The 25,074-nt window shown below is 42.4% G+C and overlaps 1 protein-coding gene across 1 annotated transcript in view; it reads left to right on the top strand.

The window, feature by feature from the left end:
* Positions 1-25,074, top strand: part of MEGF11 (multiple EGF-like-domains 11) — a 203,527-nt gene that overhangs the window by 162,345 nt on the left and 16,108 nt on the right. The window contains exons 14-20 of the mRNA XM_010023922.1: positions 379-525; positions 3,209-3,343; positions 7,422-7,550; positions 10,422-10,550; positions 11,272-11,400; positions 13,299-13,427; positions 13,568-13,801. Coding sequence (XP_010022224.1) covers positions 379-525; positions 3,209-3,343; positions 7,422-7,550; positions 10,422-10,550; positions 11,272-11,400; positions 13,299-13,427; positions 13,568-13,801 — 1,032 coding nt within the window. The remainder of the gene's footprint in view (positions 1-378; positions 526-3,208; positions 3,344-7,421; positions 7,551-10,421; positions 10,551-11,271; positions 11,401-13,298; positions 13,428-13,567; positions 13,802-25,074) is intronic.

The following is a 25,074-nucleotide window of genomic DNA, read 5'->3' as shown; positions in this document are numbered from 1 at the left end:
TTTGCAGAACCCTGATTTTTCTTTGTAGGTCTTCCAACACACCAGGTAAGTAACCAGACTTCAATCAACTGCGTATTTCCAGACCAGTTTTTTGAGATATTTTGTGACTTTAAAGCAATTCCTGACCTTCATCTCTCAGGTGGCATGCAGAGTTTCTGTAATCGTGCTAAGGACTGAACAAGAGCCCAACAACACCTACAAAATTCACCTTTTTGGCACTTTCCTAGTTTTCACTTTATTAAGCAGATAAAAGGATAGTGATTTCCTTTCCAGGCTTCTTTATTTGCTCTGTGATGTACTATGAAGTATCAGTCCAGTTCTTTGATCAATGAGCAGATTAAGCTGTGTGAAGCCTAATGTGTGCCTTTGCATCTGTAGGTATCCACTGTGACAATATCTGCACTCAGGGCCGCTGGGGACCAAACTGCTCCATCTCCTGTAACTGTGAGAACGGAGGATCCTGCTCCCCAGAGGATGGCACTTGCGAGTGTGCACCAGGATACAGAGGACCCTTGTGCCAGAGAAGTAAGACTTTCCATAGATCATAGAATCACAGACTGGTTTGGGTTGGAAGGGACCTTGAAGCTCATTCAGTTCCAACCCCCTGCCACAGGCAGGGACACCTTCCACTAGAGCAGGTTGCTCCAAGCCCCTTGAACACTGCCAGGGATGGGGCAGCCACTGCTTCTCTGGGCAGGCTGTGGCAGATGTGATGGCAGAAGCAAAGAGGTGGAAATGTTCATTTATGACACGAGACGGACAAAGCCAAAGGTTTCTGAGCTGCTTTAGCTCATGACTTCCTAAAGGCAAAAGCTAGCAAGGAACAACACTTTTACACACCAAACTTGGTAGGATCTGGGCAAAACCAGGCTCACAGTTAAGTCATGGTGAAGTAGAGAATACTTATTGTACAGTCAGCTATGACCCATCACATAATGACAAAAGTAACAAGACAATGTTTTCTTATAGGCCAGAAAAAGAAACACATCTGCCTGAAATAGCTCCTGTCTGATGCTCTGCTGCTACATATTAAAATGTGCTGAGGAGATAAAAATCCTGTCATATGCTCTATCTGGGAAGCTGTATTTTCCCCTTAGGGACTCTTATTCACTGATGCAAACTACACTCAAGCATCTTCCTGTGTAAACAAGAAATGGGTTTGTCTTTCTTTTCTGCAGCAGCTCTTGTTCTTCCTGTAAGATCTTGTGCATGCCCAGTTCATATATCCCCTTTGATTTCACCAGTTACACTTGACAGTAGAACACACTCATCTCTAAAAATAATTTGTAGCTGACAATTTTTATTTAAAGCCATTATAACGATGACCTCTAGCACTGCTGTAGTTAATGGCCTATAAGCATTTCCATTATAAACCCCAATTTCCAGGTGCTTCAGCATATCTATGTAGCTGTAAAACCTCTCTCCAAGGCTAAAATGTGGTGCTCAGAGCTTCAGGGAGTTGGAGAAGAAATTGTTTTACAAATTTGAAACCTTAAGAGTGCAAAACTTCCAGCAGTTAATAGTTTCTGACCTCCCTGAGATGAAAAAAACCTAGCTTAGTTTTATCAGCTGATGGCATGTAGGCTACAAGAGGCAAAATGTGTCCCCAGTTTGCAACTCCAGTAATCAGGCCAATCCCTGAGGATATTTGTTAAGAACCTAATGGGGAGAAATCTTTCTCCCCACTGGAGTGACAGCAGAGAGGTCCTATGGATGCTTCTACTATTGCCTCATGTTGCTGGAATTCCTCTCTGTGAATATACAGCCAGGGAACTCAGCTTCCTTCCACCTCTTCTGAGGGATACAGGCTCAAGACTATGTTGTGAAGAGGACACCTCTATAGGTGAAGGTAGCCTTAGCTTGTTAAGTTTACTTTCAGAATCATTCCAACTTTCCTCTTGGAAATTCCTTTAGAAACAGAATTTAGCCTGTAACTTAGTACTGAAGATGATGCTCATCCAACTTGTTCTATCTGTGATGAGGATCACATAAGACACCGGGATAGTTTACTGCTTAGGCCTGCAGAAGTGTCTTCAGGAATGATCCAGGTAGTTTTATAGCTAGTGCATCATCAACAAACCTGTCAGCTAAGCTCCAGCTGGAAATCTGCAGTAGTGTAAGGACCTGGCACACTCTGTGAAGAGATGGACCAAGAGAAAAACTCCCATTAGGTGGAAAAATAGACTGAACATGATACAGGAACCACCGAGCCAGAACTATGTAACAGAGAATCACAGGAGGAAAAATAAAAACATATAAAGTCATTTCTACAGTCACTTCACAGCAATTTAACATTCCTTTGAGCTTGTCTATTGCAGTGAATGTTTGGACAGTCAATGTTTTTTCATTCTACATGTGCTTAGAAGCAACGATAAGCCTTTATAAGAGACAGCGAGCCATAATCTTGGCACTATACCTTATGTACAAATTCTATAATAATTTCAATCCAGGTTTTAATCAAATTAAACATACAGTTCATGACAAGTTTAGTCATCTATCCGGTGTGATTACTGATGCAAATTAGGTGATTTTGTATGCTGCTACTGTAATTACCATTTTTAGATTCTGTTTGTAACTGCTGGATGCTGCTCTGCAATGGCACGTATCAACTGAGTGTCCCAGTTTAACACGCGATTGAACCTAATACGTCTAGAAATCAGCTTCTGACAAGTTGTTTAGACATAAAATATTGAGGTTTTAATTCACCTTCTCTGACTTCTTAGCTTAGTTTCCAAAGGAAATGGCATTCTGGGTTTCTGTTGTCTGTACAGGGGTACAGGTTTCTCTTACTACCTGTCATAAAAGCTTTGGAGTATGCATATTAACAGTATCTGCCAGTAGGCTGTGAGGTCTTGAACATCTTGAACTCACATGTTTTGTAAAAGAGTTCAGCTGGAGCAGAGACTTAAACTAGTGTCAAGAGAAAGAAGCTGCCGAGAGAGCTCTGCTGTATTATTTAATAGCCAAGGAGTTGTGTGAGGTGGGATGGTGTGAATGTTTGAACCACAGGCACAGCTTTACCCAGAGCTCACACTTTATTAACATGGAATACTCCAGAAAGCTTCCTAATCTCAGCTGTCCACAAAATTGTGGTTTTATAAATTAAGAAACATTGGTTTGGGATTAAGAGAGAGAATTCTGAAGCTCTCAGCAATGAGAAATGTGAAACCCTGTGATGGCTCATTTTGTCACTTTGTGTTGTCCCCAGTCTGTCCCCCTGGCTTTTATGGACACCACTGCAGCCAGCCCTGCCCTCAGTGCGTGCACAGCAGCGGGCCTTGTCACCACGTGTCAGGACACTGCGACTGCTTGCCTGGATTCTTTGGTGCTCTCTGCAACCAAGGTACTGAGCCCCAGACCCCCAAATGCCACCTCCTTTCCCAAGTTTCTGTGTCTGTGACCAATCACAAGATCCCTGCCTTTTTTCCTTGTTTCAGTTTAGATCACAAGAAATTCTTTGCTTTAGAGAGAAAATGCAAATAGGTACTTAGTCATCCTTTTGTAAATACGATGTGCTCCTGCTTTCATAAATAAAACAGGTCTGCTGCTCTGTACTGAAATGAATATGGAATGAGACACCTGCTGTAAATATATCAGCCATCCAATGGTTTCATTTCCCTTTCTGTTCAGCCTCTTGTATCCTAAGTGTTGATGGCACCTTCATGTAGGAGGTGTAGATACTACTTAAGGTAAAGGCTCAATATAGATACAAACCAAATACCCAGTTAATGCATGGAATCTTATTTACACTGTCTGGGACCTGACTCTGAATACCTAAAATCACATGCATTCAAACACAAGTGCAGAAGACAGATAAATTTGAAAAAAGGTTGGGAAAGTGAGTTAATTTCCACAGGTGAAGAGTAGCTTCAACTCCCCCTGATGCCCATCATCTTTCCGTACCTTTGAAAGTCAGTCTGCTCTTAACTTAGTTTTTATTTTCAATTTTATCCTAAAAATGCCCCCAAAATCATTATGATGTTCTGCATTACATACTGCTGTGGGACTTTCCTACATACAGATGTAAAGGGGGTGATTTGTAATGGCTCCTGCCCTCGTGAAGTCACCGTCCCTGTAAAAATTGAACTGACACGTTTTAATGTCCTGCTTTTCAGTGAGGTAGGAATTGCAGACAGCACTTATACAAAATCATTAAACATAGATTAAGTATAAGCATGTGTTCTTTTTCCCGTGCTGCATAGTCAACTAAACATTACAGCAATTAATTGATTAAAATGAACATATTTCAGTGAATTTGTCCATTTTCTGTGAGAAGTTAGCCAGATTTCAAAGCGTAACCAGGGCTAATTATCCTCTTAAGAAAACTATTTTATTTTTGCTCAGATGTTCAGCACTTCTGGTTTTCCTTTGAAACGTTGATCTATCCACCAAATTAATTTTAAAATATTCATGTCCTAATTAAAATCAATTTGTGTTGCAGTTTGTCATAATGAGTTAACATGTAACTTTATTTTGTAGAGAGAAAAATGCTAATTAATGTTTTCCATTAGAAAAATTGTGAAAGGAGGATTTCACTTTTGAATTTTCATCTCCTTGTGCCATCTCTGTTCCGGCAGCAGGGACATTCTCCCACCAGCAGCACATGAATGCAAGGAGCTGTGTAACCTCTGAAATTGCACAGGTTGAGGTGCTTGTGCTAAGGGTTCTGAGCAGCAAACAACTAAGCAGCTGTTTTATGAATATCTTTCACAATCAGGTAGCGAGATGGATTGATAATAACTTCTTATCGCTGCTAGAATACACCTGACATCCCACAGGGACTTTTGGAGTCCCACTTCTGGGCTTTTAGAGTTAATTAACATCGCTATCTGCATTGTACAACCAGATTGCTCCTGAAGAAAGAGGTATTAGTCCCTCCTTTACAGCTCTGTTTAAAAATGTTTGAGACATTTGAGAAAGTGCTAGTAGTTGGATCTCACTCCCTTGTAAGAGAGTCACTGTGCCGATCCTCAGCCTGCTTACTTAAATTAATGAGAACAACCATTTTGGCAGGACAAGTTTTATAATCCTTCTGCCTTGACATTCTGGAGAGCATCCTATTATTTCACTGAGACAAGAGGTGCTGACACATAGGAACCCCCCTGCTAGCTCTCACTGTGCAGACCGAAATGTTTCTTTTATAAAGTATAACCTGTTGCCTCTGTCAGCGCCAATGTTTGGATCACAAATCTTTCCCTGATTCATTAGCATTCCATGCTGCAGTGCAAATCAGCTCCTATTTTAAGGGAGTCTTTTGAGAACTATTTTTTTGTACATATAAAAAATCCAGCCTTCATATAAGTGATGTTATTTGTCTCTGTCTTAAAGATACAATAAGAATATGGCATTGAACTGCTTTATATAGAGCATTGGAACTGAACAGTGGTGTAGCACATGTGAGAACTTAGGCTGCCAGATCATTTCAGTTTTTGCTCTTTCTGTGATATGAAGGCTTTTCTTTCCTTCCCTCTCTCTGTGTCTGTTTATTGTTCTTTTCATTGTGTTTATATTTTGTGTTTAGTTTTATCTCTTTTCAGTTAGAGAACTGTTCTGTTTAGCACACAGTTTGAAAGCCCAAACCAACTTTATCAACTCCCACAGATAAGTCCACAGTATATAGAAATGCATGCGGAACATAACAGTGTGCACGTTCTTAGGTTTCTGCCACAGTAAGAGTAGAGGGTGGCATACTGTATAAAAGCAAATGAATCACAGCTCAGGATTTCAATCTATGGCTGATTCACAGCCAGGATAGATTGAGGTCACCTGCAGAGATTACTTATGAGGAAGTGAGGGGGGCTGAAGTGGTAAAACAGCTGCATAATTCAGGGAGGTGCCTTAATCACTTTTTTGACATCACTATTATTTACCAGGATACGAGTCCAGTTCCATTTGTTACATCCTTTGCAAAGATGGACTGTATGTTTTATCTTATTTTGAAAATACATCTGTTTTTGTCGGAGAACAGAGCCAATAAGAGCAGAGAAATTAAACATTTCATTTATTACTGAGCAGAGCTTTCCATCAACTTTAACATTAAAGATTTCCAGTAAGTTGGTGGGAGGTTGGAGATCTACATGTCTATTAATTTTATGTCACTGTGCTTAAGCTGTTACAAGATGACTCTCAAAAGGCTTAGAGTTTCTTTTCTTCCAACTTCAGGAGTAAGCTAGGTGGGCAAACGGAAATAGATGCTGATTTTGTTAGGATGTAACACATCTATTTAACAGCTGTCAGTCAAATATATATATATATATAACCCTTGGAAACCACATTTACAATCTAATTGAACACTTACTAGAGCAAGGGGTGCTGGAGAGGAATAGGTGAACAGATGCCAAAAGACAAGCATGACATTTCAACAACTGGGTATGTGCTGTATTTGTGGGAGTAGTCTTCCACCAGACTTGTATGGTAAAAATACTTCTGGAAGAGGCAGCCCTAGTCCTGGTTTGCTCTCTGCAGCATGATTTGCATCTGTGAGAAGCTGGGAGTCTGCCTCCCACCAGCACTGCTGAAAGTTGATTTTCAGCAAAGCCTAGTGTATTTACTACCAAAGGCAATTTCATGTCTCACCACTGTTTAATCCAGAAGGAATCAGGACCATGATGAGCTAGGCATTCTGACATGCCCAATATTGGAGTATTGCAGCTCATTCAGCCTCTTCTTGCTATCGGTCATTTCATGGGCACTGGCCTCCTAGGACAATACCCATGGTTTGGACATCAGCCATCATACCAGGTGGTAAGATTGGCAGCTTTTGGTCCATTATTGCTGGCACTATCAGTCATACAATACAAGGGATTTAGATTCTAGTGACAGACCTGGAATTAAGAATCCCTATTGCTCTTCATTTTCTTGAGACTTCTTCACGAGGCTGATCCTTAGACTAAAATGTTCCTTTCCTACTTTTGTAGTTCTTATTGCTGAGGTTGTAATCCTCTGAGCCAGCTCAGGACCCTGTTTCAGGGATTGCACTAAGGGATCCCTTGGCCAAGTGACCACATCAATCCCTTCCAGCCATGTACTTGTGTTTGTTGCTACACTTTGAATTTTTCTCAACTTTACTGTTCTCTTCCTCTCTCAATAACCCCTTTTCTCTGTTTTTTCTCTCTTCTTTTCATCCTTCCATAATGCTCTTTAATAACTGTAATCTCCTAACAGTGTTAGATTAATTTTCCAGCAGAAAAATGGATTTCAAGATTGCTTTTTGCTGTTGTTTTTATGCCTGAGATGTAAGGAAACAAAAAGGTCTTGAATACTTTATGCCTTTTCTTTCTTTCCAGAAGAACTTTGCCCATTTGGCTTCAGCAAAGAAAAATATGATTGCTTTTATCGCTAATTGCTAAATGTTAAGCCCTGTGACTTCCTCATCTTCATTATGAAGAGCCTTCAGTAAACTGCCTTTTTTATTTTCACAGTCTGTCCCAGTGGAAAATATGGGAAGAACTGTGCTGAGGTCTGTCAGTGCACCGAGAACGGGACATGCAACCCGATTGATGGAGCGTGTCAGTGCTTTCCGGGCTGGATAGGGACAGACTGCTCGCAGAGTAAGCAAAGGGTTATTTTTCCACCTCCACTTTAAAAATAATGTATTTTCCTGTTTAGTGTTTTCTGAAAGTTAAAGACAGCTTCTGGGGAAATCCCTGAAGTATTAGGGCAGCCAGTGCCTTACTCTCTTGATGGCTTATTTCGTTTAATTAATCTAAGTTAGCTTTGGCTTGAGTTAGTTTCTGCATTTGGAATTTGCAGAAGCTGTTACTAGCTGCTATTACAGGAAAGGGAGGTCACAAGCTCTTATCAGAAAAGAAAGCTCTATGCTCCCTTTTAATTTCTAGCTGGATTCCCTTTTATTTATTTTTTGAAAGAATTTTCTTCCAGCTATTGTATTAGAAATTATTAACCAGTAAATGTTTTCATGTACCAAGCCCACAGAACTGAGAAATTAGGCAGCTGAAATATTTCTATTAAATGTAATTTAATTGTTAAAGTCAGTGTGGGCTTGGAGGGATGGAGGATTTCTTCTTGAAAATTGCCCAGGTAGAAGATTGGCATTTGCTGATCCCAAAGTGTCATTTCCTGAGAGCATCCCTTAATTGAAGATAGATCACAGAGGGAAGCAATATCCTATCATTCAGAAATGTTACTTCATATTCAGGATACAACTAGCATATTAGACAGCATTCCAGAGTAAAATATATTAAACTTCAAGTGATAAAGTAGGAATCGGATAAAAACAGACGGCTGTAATTTTGCTTTTATTGTGTGTCTTCCACAGGCAGAATATTGCTGTCATTCAAAAATAGGGGGGGAAAAGACAGAAAACTCTACAGATTCCTCATTATATTTAGCCACGTAATTGGGAAATGACTGTTAGTCCTGTTAACCTTGAAAAAAGACGTTTTTTCTTAGAGAGGGAGGCAGCCAGTTCAGCAGCGCCCATTTCCAGTTTAGCAGGCAGAAGGACCTGGCGATAGCTGCTTTGTATTTGGGATGATCCAAGTGGGAACTTGGCTGTTTCCTCAGTTACCTTCTTGTAAAGAAAGAGTAAATCTCCCATCGTGAACCTGGCCTCACACCAGGCTCCTGCCAGCACCTGGCCTCACATACCCAGCTCCACTACTGAGCTATTTCAGTCAGACCTCCCTCCACACCAGTTAACCTGGAACGACCGGGAGACGGAGCTGCAAAGGAGATAATTTTAGCTCCAACTCCAGAGCCAGTTGTGGAGACACTAACAGCCCCTGCAGCTCTGCCTTACAAAGGCACTATAAAAGTATTGCTGGTTGCTTATAGCACGAACCCTTTAGGCCAAACCCTGTTCAGCTTTACATTGTGTGAGTTCAGTGACCTTTTGTTTGACTGACATCACAGCAGGGTTTTTTCCATTCATTCTCGCTTTAGAGATGTCTGTCATATGCCAGAAACTTGCATTTATTGTCAGAACTGGAGCCAGTGGCATACATGGAAATAGGCACCGTTTCCATACTTTCAGGTTTCCTGGGAACCATGCCTTATTAATTCACGTCTTTAATAGGAAGCAATGGGAAGTGCTTTTTAAAGCAAAAATATAGTTGTTATATATTGAAGGGTTATCATCATCTTGGATCTTTTAGTCTGGTGCTAATAACTGTAACTTACTGCATTCATTTTTGGAGGGAGGCTTAAAATAACTTTTGAAAATGTATTAATATTGTACTTGTTGAAGTATATAATAGACCTGGAGATTTTAATTTAATATTAGGCCCATCAACAAAAGCAGTCTGATTTGGTGGATGGGAATTCATACTGTAAGAAGGTTTCTTTACATTTTTACCTGAGTAGCACTCTATGCTTCAAATGAATGTGGTAATTTTAGTAGTTGATTGCATAGCAAAAGTAAACCCTGAATAGCTGTGCTTTATTATGCAAGAATTCCAGACTATCAAGAAGAAAATTAAATTACCTCCATATCTTAAAACCCTGTCTAAACTGTCTTCACAGATAAAGCCACTAAGAATAGAGAATGGAGAGTGCTGTAGTGTCAGGGGTCGCTGTTTCAGTAGTTCTCAGTGCACATCTACAGCAAAGAGCCGATCCTGTCACCTGACCTGCACAGGGAATCCTAGAATGATTTGTGTTGGAAAGGACCTTAAAGCTCATCCAGTTCCAATCCCTGCCACGGGCAGGGACACCTTCCACTAGAGCAGGTTGCTCCAAGCCCCTGTGTCCAACCTGCCCTTGAACACTGCCAGGGATGGGGCAGCCACAGCTTCTGTGGGCACCCTGTGCCAGCACCTCAGCACCCTCACAGGGAAGAGCTTCTGCCTCAGAGCTCATCCCAATCTCCCCTCTGGCAGGTTAAAGCCATTCGCCCTTGTCCTGTCCCTAAAAGCCCTTGTCCAAAGCCCCTCTCCAGGTTTCCTGTAGCCCCTTTAGGCACTGTGTCTGCCCTAAGGTGCCCCCTTCAGGAGCCTTCTCTTCTCCAGCTGCCGCAGCCCAGCTCTCTCAGCCTGGCTCCAGAGCAGAGCTGCTCCAGCCCTCGCAGCATCTTTGTGGCTTCCTCTGGCTTTGCTCCAACAGCTCCACATCCCTCTTGTATTGGGGGCCCTTGAGCTGGATGCAGAACTTCAGGGGAGGTCTCGAGAGAGTGGAGTAGAGGAGGAGAATCCCCTCCTTCAACGTGCTGGAAGAAAACCCTTGTGCCAGGGCTTAACAGCATGGGTGAAGTGCAGGTTGGTGCCTGGGTTTGCAAAGCAATCATTGGCTTGGAAGACCTGGTCATGGACAGGGAGTCGTTGCAGCAGTGCCAAGCTCTGCAATGCGAAGTTCTGCCTTTGCTGGTGTCTCACAGGTCCTCCCTTTATTGTTGTTCCTTCACAGCACTAACGCACTATCATTGCTTTTTTTTGTCAGCTGACAAATCTTTCTTATTTTCATAGTTTGTCCCACTGGTTTTTGGGGCCCTGATTGCTTTCATTCATGCAACTGCCACAACGGAGCAATGTGCAGCCCATACGATGGAGAATGTAGATGTACTCATGGTTGGACGGGGCTCTACTGCACTCAGCGTAAGCCTTTCAGAGACACTGTTGTGCCAGGGAATCTGTCAAAGTATGTGCTGCTACCTCGTGTCTCTTCCAAGTATTGCAGTCTTCCCTGTTAAACCACCTGCTCTTTACTTGTGATACCTTCACATCACCGCGGTGAAAATAGCCCTGAAGCTTTCCAAGGTTTTTTATGCCTTTGCATTCGGTAAAGGAGAGACCAACCATTTAGATTACCGATTCACTGTCAGAATTTGGCCAGCCAATGTCCCTGCTTGTTAAAATCCTAGTATATATGGTCTGATCTAGGAAAATGTTTGAGTTTTCTCGTCCTACTAGAGCCAAATTATCATAGAATCATAGCACTGTACAAAAGAGGAGATCAAACTCAGGTGAGCCTTTTAAGAAGGCTCTTTCACTTGCAAGTAATTGACTGATCTCTGGACTTTAAGAGTTTCTGTTTAACCATCTTCTTTCACTTCTTCAAAATGTAGCTTGTATAGATGGGTCAAGTTTTTGTTCTTCTGAAACATTTAAGAGGCAATTCTGTAAGACATGAGAAACGCTACTTCAAGAAAATTGGCTGTCATAGTATCTCTGCATTTAGATGATCAAATAAATGTTATTAAATATACAGAGGCTGAACGTCCGTAGATTTATAGGCTTACGTATTTTGTGCTTGTAACACATCTGAGTTTGTGTTTCAGCTTCTTTCTTAGTCTTCCCTTATTCTGATTCCTGAAAGGTTGCCCAGCTGCTTTTTATGGGAAAAACTGTGCCAATGTTTGTCAGTGTCAGAACGGGGCAGACTGTGACCACATCACTGGGCAGTGCACGTGCAGGACTGGATTTACAGGCAAACAATGTGAGCAAAGTGAGTAGCAACATGACTTTGTTTTTCTATTTCTCCAGTGGGGGAAGGGTGTATTTCAGAATTCTTTGCAGAAACAGGCTCTTAAATGAGGTGTTGATGTCAGCATGGCAGTAGCCCCAGGCACCTTTTATAATCCATAGGGAGAAGGCAGCATCTCCTGAATGCTGCATAGTCCAAGAGTAAAGAAACATAGTGATTCCTCTGCAAATTAGGACTCTCCATTCCAGCTGAAAGTTAGGTGAGGTAAAAGCAGGTCATTGCACTCAGCACTGACTGGATGGAGCTTTACCAAATGACTTGTACCTAATTAATAGAAAAACGTAAGCTGCATCACAGAATCCTAGCATGGTTTGGGTTGGAAGGGACCTTAAAGCTCATCCAGTTCCAATTCATGAACATCTTTTCTTTTGCGCATACTTGAACTCAGCAAAGCATGTGTCTCAGGACCAAGTTTGCATGCTCATGTGGGGGTTACATCTGGCACCACTGTAACTCTGTAAGTACCCAACTTACCCTGAATTTGTGTATACTCTTACTGCAACCAGAAGTGAAATAGGAAACTAGAAAGTTCCATCCTACATCATAGGTGAATTTACACAAGAACCTACATTTATCATTTGACATTGACAGCACGAAGCCTGAGGTTTTCTTTTCTGTTCAAACTGCAGATGAATTTATTTGTTCTTCTGCTATTTAATCTAGAAGTATCTCTTCATTAAGACTCTTCCTTCACAGAATCCTGCTGAATGGGCAGTCACACTGCATTGCAGATGAAATGCCTAAATGCAGATATCATTTCTGTGATGCAGTCCAAAAATTTAGGCCTCATTCATTTTAAGGAGGCTACTGGTTAATATCAAAGTGAGCATTAATGGTAATAATTTTATTTTTCCTTGTTTGAGGACCTGCAGATGGAAGAAAGAGGCACAACTTTAATACACTGCAGATCATTATACAGATACTAGCTACTGTTCATTATTTAAGAGTAAATTTTGCCTGCTATAAGTTACTTAGAGACTGACATTGAGAAGGTATCGTGCTATGCAAAACATCTGCAGTGACACACAAGAAGTCACATCTTAAAACAAACATAGAAGAACCATTGCAAGTGTGCATGCATTCAATAACGTGCCTTCTCCATAGAAGTAAGCAGGATGTGACAAAAGTTGTTTCTTTCAATTTGTTATTGAATAGTGCCTGAAGAAGTATAGTAAGCTGCCTACAGATGTATTGTAATAGCCCATCATGGTAACTGTGTGAATAAATTTCACAGCTGGACACTCAATCATTTTGCCTTTGATGGAAATACAAAGACAGGATAGAAATTTCTTCTATATTAGGAACCCTAATACAGAAGTGGAGCAAATCACACCATTCAGATTCTCAATTCTATAATTCCACATACAATGTTATATTCACCTTCTAGCCCTATTAGGGATAAGTATGAAAGCATGTGAGATTTGTTTGGTAAAACTCTATTGTGTTCACATAGAGGTACATTAAAACTTTTCTTTCCAACTTCCCCAAATACACAGCGTTGGTGGAGAATGCTATGCTCTTTCAAGATGTTGTCTGCAGCTTCTGAGCTCCTGCCCTGTTAAATTCTGTATACATGTAACATATATCAAGCCTTTTAAAGCCTCTGTACCTATTATTGGTTTCATCCTTGTAAAGTCTTGTAAGACTTTTCCAGAAAGCTACAGCTCAATAAGTAATACCCCAAATTGTACATTAAATATATTCATCTCCTGCTTTAAAATATTACTGATCTAACATCAGGATGTTATCCTAGAGACACTGAAACCAGGGAGACTTTTCTACTGAATTTTCCATGGCAAGCATTTCACTCATTCCTGAAATAAATAGAATTCTTTCCAATCTTTTCTTTGGCTTCCTAGAGTGCTCTCCAGGAACATTTGGTTATGGCTGCAAACAACTATGTGAATGCATGAATAATGCTACATGTGACCATGTCACAGGTACTTGCTACTGCAGTCCAGGCTTCAAAGGAATTCGATGTGACCAAGGTACAGTGAAATTCTGCCTGTAAAGTCTCTGTCTATTTCTCTCTCTCCCCTTCCAATGATGTACTCGCTTTAAAGAAATAGTGTTTCAAAGATGAAATGCATGATTCAATTTACAGTGTGTTATGAATTACTTTTAACAGCGGCTCTTATGATGGAAGAATTAAACCCGTATACTAAAATTAGCCCTGCTCTTGGATCAGAGAGGCACTCAGTGGGAGCAATCATTGGAATTATTATTCTCCTTCTAATTATTATGGTCTTGCTGGCACTATTTGTGTGGTATCGACGGAAACAGAAGGAGAAGGGCCATGACATGCCAAGTGTATCTTATACTCCAGCCATGAGGATGACTAATACAGATTACTCACTTTCTGGTAAGGGTCTTTTTATGTTAATCAAATATAGACTCACATTTCTGTATGTTGGAGAAATATAAGCTTCTGTGATGTATAAAATGCATTACTGAGCCTCAAAAATGGTACTTCTGTTCTTCCCCTGAGTACTGAGATCATTTAACACTTAACAGGGACAGGAAACCAAATATAACTGCTTTATATATGAAAGTTTAGTTCATACGATACAGGATATACCTAAGCAAGAAACATGCTACATGGAATATGTCAAGTCCATGTTTTAAGTGGGCTGCTATTGCAGTGCAGAGAAGTTTTCCTTTTGTGAAACACTCAGAAGACGACTTTTTTTGCTTGAGGAATGGAATTGAATGGGTCAATCATAAGGTTTTATTTTTGTCTATGTTGCAGTCAGTGATTTGAGGCATCCTATTTGCTGTCACTTCCTTCTGTGTGCAGCCCAATCCCCATCATCTAGGCATCTGGTGTAGATTTTCTTCACAGGAGCTGATGAAAGCAGGAGAGTGGAAGAGGAAGGCTCTTTAAGATCAAAAAAAGTCATACTGAGCTCTCATTTCTTGCTTCTTTCTATCTTCTGCTACTGCTACAGAGGACAGCTTTTCTTGACAGCTTGGGTAAACATTGGAGGATGCGATCTCCTTCTTAACACTGTTATTCTTCTTCATTCTTCTGTGGCCAGTCTCATAGGATGCCAGACAGGAGACGGCTTCACTTCCTTCTTGTTTCCTCTGATTTGTCCCTACTGGGGGACATCAGGGGCTGTCTGCTGAACGCCATTGACTAAACTCATAGTTAGACCACCCAGGCCTATACTAGAGCATTTTTATTTCTGAGAGCTGCAAGATGGGGAAAAAAAAACCAGCCTTGGACTTGCTCCCATTGCCTCTTATTTTTTAATTTGGGCTTTGCAGGCTCTGCTTAAGCCGCCCATTTGGGTAAGAAATAGATGCAAGTGTTGCCAGAGAGGGCTTGTCTGGTCCTCGGCTAGCTGCCAGCACAACTTGGCCTGATATTTGTCATTTCAACATCATTTGAAGAGCCAGACCATGAACATGCAAAAGACAACTGTGGCACATCTCAGCAGTGGCGAGGCTCCGAGTTCCGAGAGAGCAGATCGCAGCCACTGGCATGGAAAAATGTTCTGAACTTCTCAGCAATCCATTTCTTTCCTATTGGCACTGTATCCATGTGTTTACAAAGCCTGCTACACCTCATTTATTGCTGTGCTTTCCCGGTTAATGTATGTGCAACCCAGCATGCTTCAGAGGCACAACTCAGAGTTAGCAAAATAAGGAGAGGAATATTGTTGGGAGTTCCTGACTGGAGTGATTGACCTTTTCCTTCCAGGCAAAAATCCCTCAGTGGTTTTTTCTCCATGTTTTACCATGCATGGAGACTTCCCGGTCAACCTGATGGCATTCCAGTCTCACACTCTGCACAAGTCCAAGAGAAGGTTAATGCTGAGGAAGGATTCTCTCATCCTTTGAAGCTATCATAACCAGACGACTTTCCTCCTCAGCCACAGAGAGAAAGCCATTACGTCTGAAGATGCTGGTAGCCCAGGACTGTCCTTGGAGGTTCTGTCTTTGTGGGCATTTCATCTCCCTATACAATGTTCTTCACATTCCTTTCAGGTGCAGCCACCTGTCCCAGAGCTCCTGATGCCACTTTATACTTGAGTACTTGAGGAAAAAAAAATATCTGGGGATGGCTGAATCCATGAATCCATCATAAATACCTAAGGGATCACATCCGTCAGCTGCACTGAACATGAGAAATGGTTCTTGGGCAATGGCAGTGAATTTAATTCTTGCCCTTGTGGCATTGCTGCTCTGCGTCAGCTCAGTACCACGTCCTTGCAACGTGGAACAGCACAAGGTCAGTGGTGCTGTACGGGCTTCTCTAGAAACAAATTGGATAATGCCTCCTTCCTCTTCATCTCAGTCAGTGATGGGGATGCAGAGACTGGGCCTTTTCTTTCTTCTTTCTTTCTTTGTGCAGTCCTTGTAGCAATGTAAGTTTTATCACTCAGGAGGCTGCAGCTGAGCAGGGTCAGCCATCTCTTTCTGGAGGTCACGAGAAATCTGCTATCTGATCTTGGAGAGGAAGACTGAGTTAGAAATCTCACAGCCCCATCTTCATCTCATTATAAATTGTCTGCAGGTATCACTATTGTTTCAAGTTATGGTCTTTGTTTTATACGGGGCATTTACAGCTTCTAGACAAGGGCTTCTGAAAGCTCCCTGACAAATTCTGTCTGTTCTCCAGTACATACCCCTACTGAAACATTCCACCCATCAGTAACCTTCCCAGCTTTGGCCTTACCCATGCTGTTTTCAGCCTTTCACTTCCACAGAGTAGAAAGACAGCAAAAGGTGCTGACATGCATCTTGCCCAGCAGCAAATGGGGAGGTGGATACTGAGACAAGATCACAGTTAAGAAGCAGAGGCTCACAGCATGGATGGATGGCAACAACACGTGTGTAAATGAGTGCATGTATGCATTTGTGGGTTGCAGACCATGCTGAAGGACAGTAGCAGTATTACATAGACGTAACAGGGATTTCAACCCTTACCTGGGGTTTTTTATGTGGATTCAGGGCAGAATACTACACAGATGTACTTGTCCAATTAATATAATCCCATGCAAACCCATGGACGTTAGCAGGAATTCCACCTGAGCAATGACTGCAGTATCCAGCCCTGTATAGGTCGTACCATTATGGCAAGTCTGAATCATCACTGTTACTCTTTTGCCTGTTTACTCTTGTTAGGGTAGTGTTGTTATTGTTGCTTCTGAATAGAGTCACATACACAGATCCCTGGCTCCTGGAGGCAGTAATTTCTTCCAGCACATTAATTTATTTCTGGAGGATGTTTTCGGTCTTTACGTCTTCAGCTCTTCTGATGCTGATAATCCATGCATGTGTGTGAGAGAGATTATAAGGAAGAGGAACCCCCTGGGCAGCCCTTAGATTCTTTTGCATTTGTGGATGAACGATGTGGCAGCAAAACAAACACTATGCCCAGAAGCCAGTGGAAAAGAAAAAACACCCATGCTGGGAGAGCTCAACCAGAGCACATGGATCTGAGAGCAGACTTTCCCAAATGAGCCTGAAATCAAAATGGTGCTCCCCAGCAGAAGAACAGTACATGGCACCCAACAGAAGATTTTAAAGTGCAGGTTATTTAATTAAAGAAGATGAGGACAGAAGGGAAAACTATGCAGCAGTGCTGGAGAACAGCAGAGATTTCAGGACTTTCACAGAGACTTGGTTATGGGCTGAAGTGATGCTTGAGGTGTTATCAAGGTCTTAAACTCTCAGATTATGCTGAGAGCCGAAACCTAAGCAGAGCTCAGTACAAACAGAGCATCATGGATCCTGCACCCTAGACAAGATATTTACAGAAATGATCTGCAGATGATGTGTAGTAGGAGGTGACAGCAAACCCTCCTGCTTGGAATCTTCAGCCACCCCACTGACACCCTGTATGGGTGGAGAAGACCCACACAGAAGAAGAAAACAGTTCCATTTTGCAGCTTGAGCTGTCTGGGTGTGTATTTTCTGCAGGGTGCTTACTTATTCCCTGTTTTTGTGGCTGGCCTTGTGCCCCATTTCCCCCCCCCCCTGCCCTGCTGCCACTGCAGGGTGGGGACCAGGGCTCTTGGTGTCACCCCACAGCCCTGCTCAGAGTAGAAGCTTAGTCTTTCAAGTGACAGAGCATCCTGGCCTTCATCCAGACCTCCTGGGTCTTCCACTGGAGCACAGCCTCAGGCTGGGGGGACTCACAGACAGACTGCCACCACCGATCCCTTCCCAGGCCTGATCTCCCTTTAACCTTTGGGCTTTTTTTGTCTTAATTTAAATCATTCTCTTTCTTTTAAGCATTTAAGTCTCTGCTTACTGTTCAGAGCAGAATAAAATTCTCATCTTTGAGAAGAGAGAGGTTTTCGTGGGCTGTTTTACTCTATTTTTTAAACTGGGATAGCATTAGATTTGAATGTGATGTATTTCCAGCCAGCAGTTATAAGAGCTTCATGAATAAATGTGTAGAAAATGGACTGTGCTATCAAGGTAAATCAGCCTGGGTAGGTACTTAAGTATCGACCAAATGGAACTGTGTAGAAGGAGTAATTCTGAGTATACGGTGCTGCATGCAATGAAGGAAGAAAAGATTTTTGGTGATGCAGACTGGTGTACGAGCCCAGGTTCATTAATTCAGCAATGTGCTACATAGTAGGACAGGCTGGTAGGCTTTTCCTTCTACTCATTTCAGGTGCACAAAACAAGCTAGGGCCAGATAAGCTGGGTGTGAACTTGAAATGTGTCAGCTGGCTCACAGGAGCTGTCCGTGTGTGCCCTTATCTTGCAGCAAAGGCAGGGGACTGTGCTCCTTTCCTTGGAGCTGGTCCTTCTTGCCTGCAGCTGGGAGAGGGCATTGACAGATAAGAGAAGGGGGAAGGCAGAGCTGAGAGCTGGTGTGACTCAGCCGTCAACACTCACCTACAAAGCAGAAAGACACAGATTCAAGTGTCTATATTTAACTGGGAGCACAGGTTGTGAGAAGGATGGATGAGCTCTGCTCCCCTGGGGAGCTGCCAAGCCCTCCTTTAGCAGGTTCAAGGCTGTTTGTGAGCAGCTGTGTTTGTGATGGGCACACGCTGTTTGGGTTCCAGCCCGAGTTCTCATTATCTCAAGAGATATCTGTTTCTTGTTAATTCTATTGCAAATATCACAGAGTTATAGTGAGGGGAGATGGCAGAGTCCTGGCAGCCTGGCTGCTGGGCTGGGCACTGGCTAGCTGAAAGGAGTTAAATGCAATGACTGTAGCTCTGGAATCACATCCTGATCAGAGATATTTTGTTAGCAGCAACCTCAGAAAATAGCTAGTACTAAAAGGCTCTGCACTTAGAGCTGACCTCAGAAATGGCTCTGCATGTTTCATAGGAAAATAAATGTTCAGTCAGATATGCCTGTGGCTGGGCAGTGCCCTCTCTCAGCTCTGTGCAAGAGCAGTTGTGGTATAGACACCCTGCAGATAAAACTACTTACTCGAAACGGGATATTTTGCAGTAAATTAAGCTAAATCTAGATCTCCACAAGATGTCAGCAAAGCAAAGTGCATGCTCATGGGAATGCAAACACAGAGGGCAAGGAGAGGCTGATGGTGACCGTGTACCCCCCTGCCGCAGGCAGTGCCAGCCAGGTCTGTGTCCTTCCTCACCCATCTGCTGCCTACCTCAGTTAGACATCACTGCGATGGTGACAAGCAGCCATCCCAGCACCTCATTACCCTTTCAATGTGAAGGTGTTTCCTGTAACTAACCTTTCCACCTACAGTTTAAGCCCATGGTTTATTAAAACCCATTCATTTACTTCTTACAGGGCTTGGCTATTCAAATGATGCTGCTTCTCATCCTTTCTTCTGATGGTACCTTGAAATATGTATCAATTTGTTATTTATCAATTTGTTATTAAGCTGGAACCTGATTGGGATTGATGTTTTCATTAGAACTGCCAGTGTAAATATGATGCCTTTCTTGATAAATTACTTTGTTTGGTAAATGTGCTGGTAAGTTAAAGTGAGGAAATAGATGAAATGTCTCTAAGCATGAACACTGTAATTGCCCAAGTTTGCCTTTCAGAGATGCAGCTTTCTGGTTTTCTAAGTCTTTGCATAAAAAGCTATGTAAAATGTTTTGGACTCCTTGGTATGGTTATAGCACCTGAATTTCTGACATTGACTACCTTTTTTGGATCAAAAAAGCTTTCGTTAATTGTTTCATAACTCCAAGGGTTATTGTCATCAGTAGCTCTTACATGTGTTTAAACTAAGGAAGAAACTGTTGCAGACCATGCATTTCCTGAGTTTTGCATTTCTTCTCACCTGCAAAGCAGCTGGACTGCCAGGAATCACCTTTTTTTAAGACTTTCAAAAAGATAACACTGCATTAATGAAATAATTTGCTTTTTTATCTTATAGGGATGTTAATAGTCCAGATTCACACCATGATAATGCAGGGTAGTTTTCACCTGCAGATGTTTTGTAACACATTTAACAAAGTTCTCTAAGCTAGATCATCTCTACCATGCTTTCAGTTTCTTAAGAATCACTATGGCTTCCAAAATACTTTGTGATGACTTGTTTTCTCCCCAGATGTATCTCAAGGTAGCGGCAGTGTACATTGTTTTTCCAATCCAAGCTACCACACTCTCTCATGTGGTGTGACTTCACGCTTCTTTACCAGTAATCTGGATGGAAACAGCTCCAGTAAGGTAGATATCATCCCATCCCACTGCAGCAATGTTCTTATCAGTTCAAGGAAATCAACCAAAGCAATGCCTATTGGATCCTGTGGTCTGCCAGCATTATTTAAAACCCCAATGTAGCAGTTCCGGGCATGGGAGCTCTAACAGACACAAAAAGGTCTGCTTTCTGTATGTGTCTTCGTAATCTCTGTGCGTGGTAACTGGAGTTTAGCACATGCCTGTCTGGGTCAATAGTGTTAGGTGTCTAGCAACTGTAAGGTATGTTTGCTTCTCAGAGAAGATAAATAACTAGAGTAATTATCCATTAACGTAACAAAAGTAAATCAATGCAGCATTAAGTCAGTAATCTACCTTGCTTTGTTTCCCAGATCAGTAGACACACAAATTCCCCGCTGACAGAGACAAGTAGATAGATGCAAGAAGGTATTTAGGATGCTTCTGAGCACTGTTCTCATCCAGGGACATTCTGAGAGCTCTGCTGTTACTTATGGCCTTCCAGCAGAGCTATTCAGGCTGTATTGCTCAAACATCCAGGAGTTACTTATCACATGCTTCTATTGATTCCCTACAACCATTCATGGTCAACACTGTCACTCAATTCACCATGTTAGCAATAGGTTCAGATATGGGAAGTGTAAGACAGCTCTTCCTTTTAGAGCCTTAATAAGCCAAGGTGGGGCAAAGGGCAGGAAGCAGAGGAAAAAGGAAATACATTCGATTCCATCAAGGTTGTCAGCTTTAGAAATGATGGTACTTGCAGGCTGTGTCACCTTAATCCAAATGTAGCTCTGCTAACTGGAAAGCCATGAGATCAAGATTAATGCAAAAAAAGACACGATTGTATGAGACAGGGAATGCAAAAATATTTCTCCATGTGCTCCTGTAAGTCATTCCTTGGTTATTAAAAGAAAAACTCATTAAAATGTAATAAAAAGGCTGGCTCCAGAGATTTCTGAGTTTAGACAGGTGTGTAAGTATGTTTTCCAATGTAGATGGTCCCCTTGCATTGTACAGTTTTGTTTCCCAAATTGGAAGCGCAAACGCTCATAATGTTAAACTTAGGATGAACACCATGAGCGTGGGTCTGGATCACTAATCCTGTTGCAGTAATTTAGATGAATTCAGAAAAGGTCAAAGCAAGCACCTATCCTGGGTTCCCAGCCTGCAGTGCATCTTGTCGCAGAGCTACTTCAAATATGAAGCTGCAGGAAAGGTTTCAAACCCAAGAGGTGCATTTGGACCAGCCTGGAAGCTGCTCACCCTGCAGTAGTTGTTATCAGTAGTCAGTCAGCAGGTTGTCCTGAGCTGGTGTTTTCAGGACACTTATCAAAATGTATGGCCTGATGTTTCCTGTAGATCTCCCACCATCTTACTTATTCATGCGAATGCTTTACAGTACTGAATAGCTGAGGGTGGACAAAAATAAGCTACTTCTGTCTATGCAGTTCTCCAGCCAAGTAAGACAAAAGAGCATATAAAGCCCCTAATGGCTGCCTTAGAGAGTTTCATTTCCAAATCAGTTTGCCTGGTGCCATTCCCACTTTCTCAGGGAAATGTGCACAAGTTGTACTTGGAGGATTCATTTCTTTCTAGTGCCAGCTGGGGTCACAAAGGAACCAGCACAGATGCAGGATGAAAAAAAATGGCAGAGGAATCTCTGAACTGCTGAGCCAGAGCCCTGGATGTGTTTTCCTCCCCATGCTCAAAGGAGATCATGCCTTGAGGCGATGGACTGGAGCCATTCCTCTATCCCTTCTTTCAGAGAGACAGCTTGGCCAAGGTACAAAGACAGGGCAATGGGGAGATGCAGCCCTGCTTCAGTTTGAGAAGGCTTTTTCTCTTATGTGCTCTCCCTGCCCCTCTTGTCTTCTCTCTTTCCATGTCTTATTTTGCCCTTTCTCTCCTCTTGGTGTCCTTTCCACTCTGTTGTTTTTCCTGGGTTTCTTTTGTTCTGTTCCTTTGTGGGTACCCCACTGGGGAAGAGAGGTGGGTGAGGATGGCTGATAACAGGAGCTAAACGGTCTGTCATCACACTGAGGCCCAGAGTTTGGGAGTCGGGTCTGTCTTCATAGGACGGGAGCAATGCCAAGCCTTCCCGCAGCTCTTCTAGGACCAGTGGGAGGTATCTCACCTCCTCTTTTCCCCTCTGCCAGACAGACTTTTGGCCACTGCTCGGGCCTCTATGCATGTCCTGAAGGTAAAACCTTTGAAATTGCTGAGAGACAAGTGTGAGCGGAGGCATTAAAACCCTCCTGGTGTATATGGGGCTGGTTAGTTGTGCTAGTGGAGTGCTCAGACTGGAACACATGCAGGCAAAAGAGCAAGTAGGAGGATAAGGGGGAGCGTATGAGAAGAGACTAAAAAAGGCTTGGCTTCTTTTATCCAGCAAAATGAATGCTGAGAGGGAGTTTGATTGCCATCTAAAAATACAGCGAGGTAAACACTAGGAGGGAGAAGAGCTATTTAAGTTAGATGACAGAGCTGGCATGAGAACAAATGAGGATGAACTGGCCATGAATGCATCGAAGCTGGAAATTAGATTTCTAACATCACATCAGTGAGATTTTGGAATAGTTTCCCAGTAAGCCTAATGGGACAAAGAAATCGGATTACAGTTAAAATGGAGCTTGATCAGCCATCGAAGTGATTATGTGCCTGGTGTTCACAGCAAAAGGCTGGACGTGGGGACTCGGTGATCAAAGCCCTTCCAGCCCTGTGTCCCTAAAGCCTGCTCCAGCTGCCAGCAGGAGTTTGCAGGGCTCAGCTTTGTCTCTGTGCAAGGCTCAGGAGAACCATCATTGGAGTTAAGGAGGAGGCAGAGGCAAGTTTTAAACTACCAGCACCTCACTACAAGTAAACACTCTTCCCATGTGAGTGAGCTTGCGAAGTCAGTTTGGGTGAAATGCTGGCCCCGCTGAAGTCAGTAGATACTTTACTACCAGTTTAAGCAAAGCCAGAATTTGACCTTTATTTATTAGCTCCTACAAGTAGCTTTGGCTTTTATTCTTATGCCATATGCAAGTAATAATGATGCTGCAAAGATCACGCATGAACTCAAGTGAAACTGCAGAATTCCTGCACCAAAATTTTCCAAAGCAGATAGATAGAGATACACACTCACTCCATACTCATGTCTTTACATCAGAGCTCTCATTGTTTGAGTCAAAGACCAGCTTTTCAGATGCTGAGGACCTGTTGTGTTCAGAGAGGGGTCAGTGAGACCATTCACAGAACCACTCTCGATGCTTCAACGCCAGCTCTGTGTCTGAGATTTGAATTGTGCATGAACACAGGAATATATCTGACTTCTACAAAAGGCTGTCAAAGTTTGTGAAGACTACTCTGTATAAAGCATGAGGCTGCTGCCCTGGTGTGTCACAAGCAAATGGAGAATTCTCACTCTGTGCCTTTGCAGAGCTCTTAATGCCACCCTCGCTCCCTAGCAAAGGAGAACACCATCGCAGCTAGAGTCTAGATGTTGCTGGCTTCTACAGACATCATAAAAATCAATTGCTATTAGATATCCTGAATTTTTAAAGCCAGCAGGTTCCCATCTGTTAAAAGAAGTTCTAAATTCTACCGAAGACTTCACATAAAATTAGAAACTGCAAAACAGAGGTCGCTGGAAATGGTCTGACTGGATGTCACCCAGCTAATAAAAAGGAATTCAACCGCAGAAAGTATCATCAAAGTACCTTTAACTAAAACTTGTCCAAGGAAAAAAGACTGCAAATACAGAATTGCTGCAGAGTGTTCAGGATGGCCATCTAAAACTGAGAAACAGAGGCTTGGACCACGGAAACCTGAAGTCAGTAGTCAGGGAAATTGATGGCAAAACTCCTATCGATCGCTGTCCTGGAGGATAAAGGATGATTGAGTTCCTGCCAGCACTTCTTTGCCTAATCACCATGGACTTCTTTAAAAACCCAAGCATTGACAAATGGCATGCTGGTGACCAGCTTGCCACTGGGATCCATCCAGCTATTTCAGATGGGCAGCTAATGATTTGGCTTTATTCATGCTAGCATCTCGTTGATCTTAAAGGCAAAGTTACCAGATATGAGGCAGTTTTAACCAAACTGCTAAAATTAAAAGGTAAGATTTTTAGTGGATAAATTTACTATGAAGTATTTTTTCCTCCAGAAAAGCAATTTTGCTTCACACTAAAAATGGAAGTATCTTGTATCGTAAAAAACAAATAAGTTAACAAATTATAGTGTGTTAAGAAATGATGGTAGCACAAAGAGACAGCTATAATCACATTTCTTCATAATGACTGCATTCTGAAAAACTCAGAAATGTCCCCAAATCATTTCATTAAAAAAAATCAATTCTAGCCCATAGCTCTTCACACCAAATTTTAGGTTTGTGAGCTGATTTATAAATCCTGCAAAGCTACAGCTTTTAATAGAAACCCCAAGACTTTAATAAATGTGATTTAAGTGGTGCAGCTGGATTGAAAATCAGAGTCTGTGGATTTCTGCAGGTCTGGAAATGAAGACCAAAGCTGTGGGCTCTGCTGATGGAAACTGCCAGTGCCCTTGGTGGGGCTGTATCAGGACAGGGTGTAGAGCCAGGAACTTCGGCTTCATTCCCCCGTGGCCACTTTACAAACCCATCTGCTTTTCCTCACCTTTCTGTTCCTTGTTCGCTCTGCCTCCCCCATCCACCCATCCCATGTATCTGCTGTCAGTGTTCGTGCTCCCAGCTTTGGGGAAGTACAAGGAACTGCTGATTGATGAAGGAATGACTCCTGTGCTGTCAGCTGGGAGATACCGGTTACATAGTCCGTGCCAGGAGCAAGGACGTGAAGTCACAACCACTGCTCTCAGGCAAGGATTGCCCCAGAAATCCTGCAGGCAACCAGCTTTAGCAACTTTCTCTCTGCTCTGGGCCCATCCTTGAGGAGAGTGGCTTGTGCAAAGGTGCCCAATGACCTGATGACACATGTTACCTTACTGGGAATATATGGAGACAGAAGATCAGAAGGAGCAGGATGAGGCA

The sequence above is a fragment of the Nestor notabilis genome, unplaced genomic scaffold, assembly GCF_000696875.1.
Source record: "Nestor notabilis isolate BGI_N333 unplaced genomic scaffold, ASM69687v1 scaffold6081, whole genome shotgun sequence".
Taxonomy (NCBI): Eukaryota; Metazoa; Chordata; class Aves; order Psittaciformes; family Psittacidae; genus Nestor; species Nestor notabilis.
The sequence above is the reverse complement of the archived record's forward strand: the minus strand, read 5'-3'. Positions and strand labels throughout refer to the sequence as shown.